The sequence below is a fragment of the Maniola jurtina genome, chromosome 11 (genome assembly GCF_905333055.1).
Source record: "Maniola jurtina chromosome 11, ilManJurt1.1, whole genome shotgun sequence".
Lineage (NCBI taxonomy): Eukaryota > Metazoa > Arthropoda > Insecta > Lepidoptera > Nymphalidae > Maniola > Maniola jurtina.
The window spans coordinates 3,075,419-3,088,216 of record NC_060039.1 but is presented as its reverse complement, the minus strand read 5'-3'; the positions used below and the strand labels follow the sequence as shown (position 1 = coordinate 3,088,216).

General features: G+C 34.5%; 1 protein-coding gene across 4 annotated transcripts in view; it reads right to left on the bottom strand.

Annotated features, from left to right (window-relative positions):
* Window positions 1-717: 717 nt before the first annotated feature.
* LOC123869708 (sodium- and chloride-dependent GABA transporter 1-like) overlaps window positions 718-12,798 on the bottom strand; it is a 67,080-nt gene continuing 54,999 nt past the window's right edge. For all 4 annotated transcript variants that reach the window (XM_045912699.1, XM_045912698.1, XM_045912697.1 and 1 more), the window contains exons 5-10: window positions 12,627-12,719; window positions 9,332-9,595; window positions 8,400-8,607; window positions 4,055-4,271; window positions 1,972-2,228; window positions 718-1,564 (exon numbers count right to left, since the gene is read on the bottom strand). In XM_045912699.1, the coding sequence (XP_045768655.1) occupies window positions 1,094-1,564; window positions 1,972-2,228; window positions 4,055-4,271; window positions 8,400-8,607; window positions 9,332-9,595; window positions 12,627-12,719 (1,510 nt within the window). In that variant the 3' untranslated portion in view covers window positions 718-1,093. The remainder of the gene's footprint in view (window positions 1,565-1,971; window positions 2,229-4,054; window positions 4,272-8,399; window positions 8,608-9,331; window positions 9,596-12,626; window positions 12,720-12,798) is intronic.

The window sequence follows — 12,798 nt, the reverse complement described above, 5'->3', positions numbered from 1 at the left end:
GTTCGTAGCTCTAAACGTATAAACTGATTTTAATTTAGTTTTTTTTTTGTTTGAAAGGTAGCTTCATCGAGAGTGTTCTAAGCTATAATCGAAGAAAATCGGTTCAGCCGTTTGAAAGTTATCAGCTCTTTTCTAGTTTTCTTATAGAGGTTTTTGTTGAGGGTTTATTAAATTTTGAGTTATAAGTAAATAATACAGAGTTATGCTTAGGGTTTCTCTACGTGATCAATCAGAAGAGGAGATCCGTAAAAGAACTAGCAGCTCGATTGCGGTAGAATGACAGCTACATCGTCACTATCGCAATCTCCTCTGATTGGTTGACGCTCGCTCACAATTAGCTATAATGCATTGTTGCAACAAGAACAGCATAAAAGCCAATAACAACAATCGTGATTGTGATAATGATTAAAGCAGGTTTTACGGAATCGAGCACAGAGTAACCAACATGTCTCAACGGGTAGAGATGCTGAAGTGACAATGCGCAGGGTTTGTAGTGAACTACATATATAGTTAAACATATAGAATAATATAGTTTAACAAGTAGTTAGAAAAACGAGGTCGCAGCGTTGGCAGATCTTTCACTAGGTCGATATACCTATACCAATCGTGTGGAGCCGCTGAATTTAGGAGGCGCAAGGCTATGGCGTATGGAAGTCCCTACAAGAGATCTATGTACAACAGTAAACATTCAATATGATGGAAATGAGACAAAAAGGATAATTTTTTAATTATTATATTTATTCACCTATTTTGCTTTCCTTGATCGTTTTGTTTTTATTTTTATTCTATTACCCTAATGACATGCGTTCCTATTATTATTGTCACAAAGTCACAAATTTCCATGCCATTTGATAAAGGTACTTAAAAAAACATCAACTTTATCTAAAAGCACTTAATTACTCATCTACATCAACCTTTTTACGTCTACTTATACTAGTTAACATTTATTTTACTAAAATACATTTGGAATGTTCAATAATACTAGAATAAATTACGTATAAACAGCTGCATTTTTGTGTTTGAAAATACGTCCTATTACTATCTCGACTAGACAAAACAATCGTTGTACAGATTTGAATTTCCTGATTATAATCTACAGACTAGTCGATACTTCGTTGTTCCTTAAATCAGGCACATTGAGTTGAAAATGCCTGTTGCAATTACAATTTACTGGACCTCCTAATTCATCTTTTGCAATACATATATTCGGTGATCTGAATTGTTCCTCTGCTTTCTTTTTTCTTTTACTACTTGATACTGTTGGTATAGAATATATCGCTCCAACATCATTATACAGCGGATTTTCATTTTTGATAAGATTGCTTTTAGTTTGAGCTTTGGGTGAATTTTGGTATACATCAGTAGTATGTAACCAATCTTCGTTGTATATTTCGTTGCATTTATCGTGATATTTATTGATAATGTGTTTAAATTTTTTTGTGTCCGTGGGGAATTCTTGTTCGGAACCGTTTTCGTTTATAAATCGTTGCGACATCCAAATGTACCTTGCCATTGGTTCCTCTGGTCCCCATAATCGCGAAGGTCTAAAAGCTGATGCTATCTTCTGTAAAACACAAATAATTATATTTATTCAAGTATATTGATGGGTACTCACAAAACTAGACGATGAAATCAATAATGAAAACTATTGAAAATAAAATAGGTGAAAAATTGGATTGTAAATAGAGATAAAGCTTAATATTGCTAAAATTTCTGCAACGGTAGGAAAAAGTTTGATTTAAAAAAGTAATAAACATCCATGAGAGTAATAAAGAGAAAACTTTAATGTAAAAAGCAAAACGAAAATTTATAATTATCTTTCTTTTATTGCAAAATAAGCTTTCGCTTGCCGACAATCATGTTTACTATAAACTACGTTGGAGCGCGCTTGCCTAGAAGCTGCCTTTTCACTATTGCCTTGAAGTTATTTATGTACCTACTTCAATAATAATTAAAGTTCAAAATACTCACAGTTAATAAATTAAATTGCTCCTCCTTTGCTACAGCCACCGCTGCCATCACCACCATGACAATCAAAATCCCGATGAACACCCCTCCCAAAGGCCACAGCGTCTGCCCCTGACCCCATGTGACCCTCAACAAAGATCGCAACCACCATCCTGTGACACCCATCAGAAGTACAGGAGTAGACCACCACGTTACTAGCCAGATACATGGCAGCTTTGAACCGGTGACGAAGTGTATATCTACTGTGAGGTAGTACCAACCTGAAATTAGATAAATTTTCAATCAATTCAAAGACAAGTGTAAATTATTTTATAACACCCCCGACAAGTGAAGGTTACAGTAACTAGAAAAGAGCTGATAACTTTCAAACGGCGGAACCAACTTTCTTGAATATAGCTAAGAACACTCTCGATCAAGCCACCTTTGAAACAAAAAAAAAAAAAAATTAAAATCGGTTCATTAGTTTAGGAGCTACGATGCCACAGACAGATACACAGGTATCTGTCTGTGACAGGCAAGATACACACGTCAAACTTATAACACCCCTCTTTTGGGTCGGGGGTTAAAAACAAGCGTTACTGATAAATTCTGTTACAGCAGTAAAATGGCGGAATTTTAATAAAACCATAATGGCCTAGTCAATCAAAGGCCACTAAAGATTATTTAAAAAGAACAAGCGCCGGGTTTTTGTTTGTTCCTCTTGATGGGAAAAAGATGGCGAACTAATGGTAGATTTAATTGACAATTCAAATGCAACTACTGCTGTTAAAAATATATATTTTTGTATCTATCAAGGTCGTAACCATTAAACATATATATATTTCTTAAATAACTGCAATCTTAGACATTATCTTAATTTTTGCTATCGAACTGGTGGTATTTGGTAGTGATAACATCACGTCAAGATCTGATTTGCCGTAAAGTGAAAAAAATCACAGCATAAAAGAATGTTCGATAATCAATATCCGCCATAAATAAACTCTGCTACTAATTAAGCTGTACGTAGCACAGACGAAGCCAAAAACAATAAGTAACAAAATACATTCACAATTACTTTACAAATGATAAATCAAAAGGAAACTCCGCAATTTGTGCCATTCGCTGTTTTCAAAGTAATTCAATAAGTTCAGTTAATTGAATTAAAGCCTGTCGTAGTTGACCATTAGGGTCAGCGTGAATTAACAATTGTAATCAATTTATTATTTGCCTCGGCGTTTGCCTGGACCTAGTTCTGACATCGGGGTCAGGTCGGCTCCTCTAATGAACTGCTGAAATAGTTTGAACTTTGAATAAATAAAATATTGAATAAAGTAAAATATTGAATAAAGTAAAATATTGAATAAAGTAAAATATTGAATAAATAAAATATTGAATAAATAAAATATTGAATAAATTTGTGATGTTGGCCATTTCAATCACACTCCAATATTAATAGGGCATTGCAGTCTACAAAAGTAAATCTAAAACCTTTGGTAGAGTTGAGGAGTTTCGATTTAAATCGGAAAAATGGAAGATTGATAATACCGCTAAAGCAAAGAAATAGAATTTTTTATTGCAATAAACTAGATATTACAAGTAGATACTTTTGAAACCTCAACTGTTTATCACAGGAAATGTTTCCATAATCTGTTATTGCAAGATTCGAATTGGTTGATATGAGTTAATATGAAGATTATATATGAAGATGAAGATAAATAATAGGAGGTCGCTTTGCCTTCAAATCTGAGAAAGCCTTTTTAATTTTTACCCGGCTGTGGCGAAGCCCATAGGAGGGTGGTTGTTCAAATAACTACATACTTATAAAATGGTTTTCTTGTCCAATTTTTTCCTTATTATTTATTTTCACCAACAGGTTGATACAAAATGTAATATATAAAAATTAATGGTCGTGTGTTCGTTCGTTCGTTACTTTTGCGTTTGCGCATTGTTAAACTGGTGCGTTGCAATTTTGTACAGTTGTTGTTCGCACTTGCGTAAATGCTTCTAACAAACTACTATTAATATAAAATAAGTGACGCGAGAGTCACATTGCAACGCAAGTTTGGAATTAGTCGATATAAAAAAAGGCAAAAAAATTAGTTCTTACCATAAATGAAAACAAATCCCACGATTTCCACAATAGTTGTGAACACAGCCAGTACCGGGATCACCAGTTCATCTAACACTGCTGCTAGATCCAACCCTTGGGCGAGCACAGACACGGTCAGCGCCGTCCCAAGAGCTGATGATGCACAGGCGAAGATCCGCCAATAGTCCCCGGCTATACGATGAAGTTTATCGTATATGGGGAATAGTAGTGACAGCTGAAAGTTTGAGAAAATCTTCATCATGATCAACCTATAACCGGCTTATACTTCGAATCTCCTCTCAGAATGAGAAGAAAGCTTCCATTCTGGGTCAAATGGCCATAGTCTACCACGCTAGCCACTGCGAATTTGAAGACTTCACACACCTTTGAGAACAAGATGGAGAACTCTCATGCCTGCAAGTTTCCTCACGATGTTTTCCTTCATCGTTAAAGCAATCGTAAAAAATTTTGGAACATTAAAAAAAAACTTCAAATAATTCGTTAAAGCACGGATATCATGTTATATATAAAAAAATTAAATTAAAAATTTAAAAAACCCCCGACACATAAACCTCTAAAAAGTAAAAAAATAATAGGTAAGTATGTATGGGCCCTTTAAGAATAGTATAAATAGTAAAGTGTTTATCCAAGCGCTCGTTGCGCCAGGGGACCGCTACCTATCATAAACTATGAAAGTCATCTGTTGTAGAAAGAATAGTCTTTAGCGGTCCCCCGACGCAACGAGCGCTTGGATAAAAACTTTACTATTTATACTATTCTTAAAGGGCCCATACATACTTACCTATTATTTTTTTACTTTTTAGAGGTTTATGTGTCGGGGGTTTTTTAAATTTTTAATTTAATTTTTATTTCACGCTTTTTAAACTTTTATTCATAAATTACCGTTTATTTGTGCTATTCTAAAACCCGATTTCTATAATAATATAAATCCAATAAGGCAGCTAATATCTCTTCAAAAGTAACATCAATGTTATGTTAATTATACGTTCCATGAAATATTTTTGATCAAGAATTATCTGAATGACTCACATAGTTTAACATGACCAAAACGAAATATCTGTTTCTAACATGTCGTTGCTTTAAAAATGTACCCATTTTACGTAGTCGTATAATAGTTCGCTTTTCAAGATATACCTACGATTAAATTGAAATCGACTTTCACCCGATGAAATAAGGAATAAAGTGGCTTGTATTTCATTTTGTTTGTTATTGCATGTCAAATTTTTATTTGACATAACTTTCAAAAACCGGTCAAGTGCGAGTCTGCCTCACACATGAAGAGTTCCGTACAAGTTTTTTTTATGTAATGACAATTCAGTTGTCGGATTTTTCTGTTTACTTGGGCCACAGGAGTAGAGTGCTTGGGCTATAAGATATTGCTACCTGTCTTTCATGATTCTACGTAAACGGGAAGTACCCAATTTATAAGTTTTGATTCATCTTGAAAGATGACACACAGACAGACAACGAAGTGGTGAAGGAAAACATCGTCAGGAAACCTGCATGCTTAAGAGTTGGCCATAATGCTCCCTCAAAGGTGCGTGAGGTGTGCCAATACGTGCTTGGCCAGTGTGGTAGCTTCTCATTCTGAGAGGAGACTTGTGCTCAGTAGTGAGCCGGCGATGGGTTGATCCTGATGATGATGAATTTTAAACGTATTTTGTCAAAGTAAATAAGCTGAGTTCAAGCAGATAAAATATAAAGAAGATGCGCCTAATGCATCATCCAAACCTGCGCGACAAAGCGACTAGGATGCGGGAACCTCAGCCGCGCGGAGGGTCATCGCCTCCTACGATATTTAATGGTGCCATGCACACCTACGCGACTACAACAGTCGAGGCTTCAACATCTTTTTTTTTCTACAGATACCTACTGAACCCTAAAAATAGTTTGACTATGGTTTGGGTTTGGGTTGATTGTTCGTGGCCTTTGGTTGACTGTTGTATATTATAATTGAATTGATGTTTTCTCGTTTAACTGTGATTATAATATTTTATAAATTAGAAACTCCGCGCCTACGATCCAAAGTATCGGAGTTTTCCAAAACATTATTTTCAAATAAATAATTATGTATCTAAGCAACGTCCATCTTGACAGCTTGACATTTGCCAATTGACATAATATTATGAACCTCTGTTACAATAGTGAAAGATCCCAGGGCCACCAGCCGTCACATATTTTCTGACGAACGAAATGTGGACGATTGAGTAGTGTTAGTATGTATTAAGAACGCATGCCTACAGACCTGCTAGCTTGCTTAGACGGCCAATTATCAGGTATCAGGTTATCAGGTATCAGGTAATCGTGAGGTAAGTAATGGTTTTATGTACCTTGATTATCAGATACCTGAAAATTGGCCGTCTAAGCAAGCTAGCACGTAGGCTAGGCATGCTTTCTTAGTACTTACTAACACTACTCAATCGTACATATTTCCTGTGTCAGAAAATACGTAACCTCTGGTGGTCCTGGGATAAAAGTAATAAGAAAACCAGAAAAGAGCTGATAACTTCCAAACGGCTGAACCAATTTTTTTGGATTATAGCTAAGAACACTCTCGATCAAGCCACCTTTCAAACAAAAAAAACTAAATTAAAATCGGTTCATTCGTTTAGGCGCTACGAGGCCACAGACAGATACACAGATACACAGATACACAGATACACAGATACACAGATACACAGATACACAGATACACAGATACACACGTCAAACTTATAACACCCCTCTTTTTGGGTCGGGGGTTAAAAACAATTATTTATTATCAAGACTAATATTATCCCACCAAAAACATTTCATGTAAAAAGATAGCCAAGACTCACAAGTTCATAATGTTTTCACTGTTAAAAAGTTATGAGATCTCTAGTAGAGCCAAGTCCCTAGCTGAGCTTAGATTTGTGCTGGCCATGAGACCTATCCCAAGTCCAAAGTAATATAGCTTTTAAATGTTCTTGACTATATCACATTTATAACAATAAATAACAAATCACTCTACTACAAGCTCTGATTCTACAAACCCTACATCTTGGTAAAAAAAGGACCATGCACACGGACAATGTCCCGGGTATCATCTAGCTACGTATAATAGTGCTTAATTTACTAACATTACCTATAATAGTGCTTCTCAAATATTTATGCGCAGTGGGAATAGTGCTAATTAGATAAATACCCAATTAATGCAGTTTCCCAGAGGAATAAAATAAACATGAAATTAATAAGCAATACAAAGGTGACCGAGCTACGCTTATATAGAGCATAATAAATATTGCACTGAAATATAATTCTACTAACGGATGTCCATGACTTTGTCTGTGTGAATTTAGGTGTAGATCTTTTTTTCTTTTTCTTTTTTGGAGGGGTTTAGTCCAAGATGAGGCGTAGATCTCGTGGGAACTTTTTGATTTTCCGGTTTTATAGGTCCATGTTTCCGGGACAAAAAGTAGCCTACGCTATTCTCCATGTAAAGTAAATCCATGCCGCACCATCAGTTGTGGCGTGATTGAAGGACAAACCAACAAACAAAAAACAAATTCATTTCGCATTTGGGTGGTGAATAATTAATTCATTTGAATATTAAAAGTCGACTTGAATAAAATATAATTTTTAAATAATATCCCCCTTTTATTCCGATTCGCAAAGTTGATAATTTTATTTCAATCGTATAAAATTGGATAGTAATTGAGTTGGCAGGAGGTTCAGATTATATGCAAATTTTAATAAGCTAACCGAGCATGGTTGCAGCTGGCACAAAATAATCTCATGAATACTGTTTATCCGGAGTTATTTACTTAAAGAATGCATTTTTGCAAGTAAAAACTTAAAAATATCCTGTAAATTCAACATTACAGATTTTTTAGGTTAGTTCACTAAACTCTTGAATTATTTGAGCTGTAGCTCTATCAGTCTATAGTTTGGTTCATTATTTCTTTAATTTTATATCGCAATCAAGTTTTACCATCGGTCTATTTCGTTAGATAGAAGCATTCCATCATAATATTTGATGTATAAATTAAGTTAAATATTAGCAATTAAAAAAAATTGAAGACCCTCACTTTTTTTGATGTAACATTCGTCAGGCCGAGTTTTTTCGTATAAAACATAGCCTATATCACCAGGGCCTTTACAACACCTCATTCATCAAAATCGGCCCAGTAGTTTAGCCGCTAGCGTGGAACACACAGAATATGAATACATACACACATACATACATACATACATAGACTGGTAAAATCATAACCCTTCCTTTCAGCTTTGCCGGTGTCGGGTAAAAATTCAACCCCTGAGGGTAAAATAGAGGTTTGAAATATGCGTAGATAAATAATATTGGGAAATTAAAAATACATACCACAGTAATAATGCCTGATACCAACACCAACGCGAAGGCCAGTAGCGGCCACTCCTTTGATCTCTTCTCTGATACGGAAGACTGATATATTAAAACTAGTATTGCAATAAAACTAGTATCTTTGTCTCCTGCGCCTCCTATTGACTGCCACAAGAATACAGACAGCCATCCTGACAGTAAATTTGTTATTGTTACAAATGTTGATGTCCTGAAAAAGATCAGAATCAAGTTATAGGTTTATAATCGACACTTGATTTATTAAAATAATAGAATTAAAACTAAATGCCATAACATACGATAAAGAAAATGAGCAAGCATCTTGTAAAATTGAAGACTGAGATGTTGCTATTTTTATACCAATAACTTGATCCAAATATAATCAAAGATTATATTTAATTAAATAACATTAATGCACAAGTTTTAAATGTCATAACATTAAATTGTCATCTTGTTCCAAAATAAAAAGTGTAAATTAAAAATTTATAACACCCCCGACAAGTGAAGGTTACAGTAACTAGAAAAGAGCTGATAACTTTCAAACGGCTGAACCGATTTTCTTGGATTATAAGTAAAAACACTCTCGATCAAGCCACCTTTCAAACAAAATAAAAAACTAAATTAAATTCGATTCATTAGTTAAGGAGCTACGATGCCACAGACAGATACAATGATACACACGTCAAACTTACAACACCCTTCTTTTTGGGTTGGGGGTTAACAAGTCGCAGGGAGCCACTGGATACAAACATGTAGCGCAAGACTGCGGTTTGTCGAAGTACTCTAAGAGTCCAGCAGTGAATGCATATCGGTTGATGACAACAACGACTACAGTAACTAGCAGGAATATTATTACAATAATTGCAGATTGTAGATAAGAACAGATGCAGAAAGTTCAAATGAAAAAGAAATTCTCAAATAGGAATTTAACTTACCATCTGACATCGGAGTGTCTGTATAAAGATCCTCCAGCACTAATTAAATATCCACTAACTATTTGGGTTGACAATAACGCTTGTACAAGCGTGCTGTGCCAAATATACGGTTGTGACAATGGCATCCAATGCTCGCAGGTTTCAAGCATGTTTGATAATATGTTTACGTCTGATAAAAATATGGTTAAGATTATGGCAACTATAATAATGATTGGAGCTAATATGACCAGGGATATCCTGAGGCTTTTGTGAAGGCGGTATAACCTGAAAAAGAACGACATAGTAATTAGAGAGAAGAATTTACAGCGCTTAGAGATGTAAAAGTTGATGGTGCACCTAGTAAATTGATACAGAATGTAAAGTTTCTAAAAGTGGATTCACAAGGTTTAGCCATAGATGTAGAATTAAAGTTTAACAATGGTTTATGATGTGATGCAAAAACTGTTTTCTTTATTGGACCAATATAAAGCTTGGTGTTAACAAAGCCTGCTTATTGTGTTATTGTTGTGTATTGTGATATAATTGAAATAACAAAGCTTATAATTATTTTACTATATTATTGAGTTTTAGTCTGATTAAAAAAGTAATCGACGTCCATTTTGTAACAGTTAAATAAGTAATTATAAGAAGATAAATATAATGGGTAGTTTTAGTCAGCCATAAGGCCAATTTGGTTATAATCAGGGAGCAGAGATCGAAATGAGTGTCTCATTAAGGCATTTAAGTCTTTTGTCCGAAATAGTTAATGAAGCTATTTTAAGGGTTGCTCTATTAGTGGCCAATTGAACTAAAACTGTTGGGGATTATAAAATAATGAATCGACCTTTTGTTAAAGAGGAAATATTAAATGGAGCGCAAACGGAATGTGGTATTGAAATTGTAATCCTTCAGCCACATATTTTACTGTTGGTGAATATTTGCTGATGTTTTAAAATAAGTAGTTTTAATACGATTACCGGCTTTAATAAACTTATTTTCGTTTCGTATTTAAATGGTAAATAAGGAATTTATGAAGCTTGTCAATATACTCGTAGTAGGTACTATTCAATATACTTAAATAGTATATATAATATATATATCATATGCTTTAATAATGTGTTGGATTTACACAATAAACAGTTATTTTACATTGTGTTTTTAATCATAATCCATACTAATATAATTAATGCGAAAGTGTGTCTGTTTGTCTGCTACCTTTTCACGGCTATAGCTTTTCACGCGGGCATCATCTATTATTATTATATTATGACAATTGGCTTGTTATTAAATAAAGAAAAAAGTGCTTAACCATATTTTAGTTATAAGTACACATAACAAATCAAAAATAATTAAGGTTCAAGTAGTAAATTTTGTTTTTAAGTAATTTTGGCAGACACATGTCTACAAACTCTACACTGTAAAATAGAGAGTAAACATTTTTTCGAATACAGCCGGAAGCTTTTTATTGATACAACGAGCAGATATTATTTCCATATCCTGTTTCAATGTATCGAAATGTAAACCATCTGTCTGTCTGATAAATGGATGCATGCCTGAACATATATGAACGGGAGCTATCATAGGCCGACGCATCTATCTGTCAGTCGTCGGTAGACCGACGCTGAAGTGACATATCGGTGTCTACAGTAGTCTGCTCACTACGCAATTTATCACACAGTAGGCTTAGTAAGGACTTTACGTCTCACAACGACGATAGAATTCGAGCATCGAAATTTGCAACCCTACAGCATTCAAGTTTTGACATTAATTGCCTAGTTTATAAGCTCAAGTTCATCCATACAACTACAGAAAACACTCAGTTGGAAAGAAAAACTAGCGAAATTAAGATCGGTGGTATCTAAGTATTGGATAATTTTAAACTTAAAGGGCCTGTTTCACAACAGCCGGATAAACTTTACCTAATAAATACATTTTATATTATGAGTATGACAGTTTTTGTATTGGGAATCTATCAAAATGATAAATTTATCAGTTCTGATAAAGTTTATATGGCGATTGTGAAACAAGCCCTTAATGAAGTATAACTTAAACTACACTTTTGTTTCGATGCTTGAATTCTAAAACGTTTGTGAGATGAAAAATCTCATACTAAGCACACAGAATGGTAAATAGAGGTACCTACTAAATACTTAATCTCTATTATACCTACACACTAAACTTGTAGATGTACCAAAATTCGAAACAATGTATTGTGGGTTTTGGAGATGAAACAAAAACCTGAGACAAACACTCATATGAGGACAAGATCTATTGGAAAAATATTGTAATTAAGTTATTACGTGCTACTACTGACATTATGGTAATTGTTTCTCTATTTAAAAAATAAAACTATGAGTTTTCTTAGGAAAAGCCATTAAAGTTTAAGCTAAGCTAGCCACAATGAATATCTTTTACCACACAGATTCGCGAAATGCAAGTTTATTATCACTGAAAATCATAGTCAAGATAATTGGGCTTCTTACGGGACCATTAGACGACATGTGTAATATTTAACAGTTGAGGAGCGGACTAAATTCTGAAAGGTCGGCGGTTCAAACCCCATCAGTTGCACTATTGTCGTACGGCGTACCCACTCCTGGCACAAACTTTACGCTTAATTGGAGGGGAAAGGGGAGTATTAGTCATGATTAGCATGCCTAATATTTAAAAAAAAAAACTCTAATCTATGATGTAACATATCCCTATTCTATGCATGTCTACAGTCTACACTTCTGATGTCTAATAAATTGATTTTAGGTATCCCCTTGCAAAGACATATAGCCGGGGATGAATGTCGTTTATCTCATGCGATGTAAAGACATGTTAGCTCAACGGTGTTCTGTATATCGAGCAATTTGTCTCAAAGCCTATTCATTGTATAGTCTGGGCTGAATCTGTGACTTGATCTGCCTGAATTTAGTTTATCTAAAGACTGCGTTACAATCCCTTACCAGCGGAGGTCTGCGTTAAATAAAGAACCTAATATTATTCTAAAACACTTTCGTATAAATAATTTATTAGTATGATTAAGGAAATTTTAACGATTGAACAAGCCAGTTTATTCATAAAAGTTGAATGAAGTAATAAACCTTGTTACGTCTACTTGACTAGTGTGAATGCACTCTAAGCATTTTTAATCAGACTAAATGAATTCAGCAAACCTTGTCCACCATGATAAGCTAATTTAACCAATGAAACACTGCATTTAAACCATGAAACAGTTTCCCTGACACTAATTATAAACATTAAAATGGAAACAAAATACACTGCCAGCCACTGTTTATGAAAATGGTGCTATAGTGAAATTAATACTTACATAATGGGCACAAAGAACCATAAAACGAATATTAAAATCGCCATTACGCCGAGATACTGTGGCTGTTCGGTGAATGGCGCCAAAAACGTCGAGCTGAAATTGTTAATGTGATATATTTTAAGCCGTGGTCAAACACGACGCGATGCTGCAATAGCACGGACAACATCATACA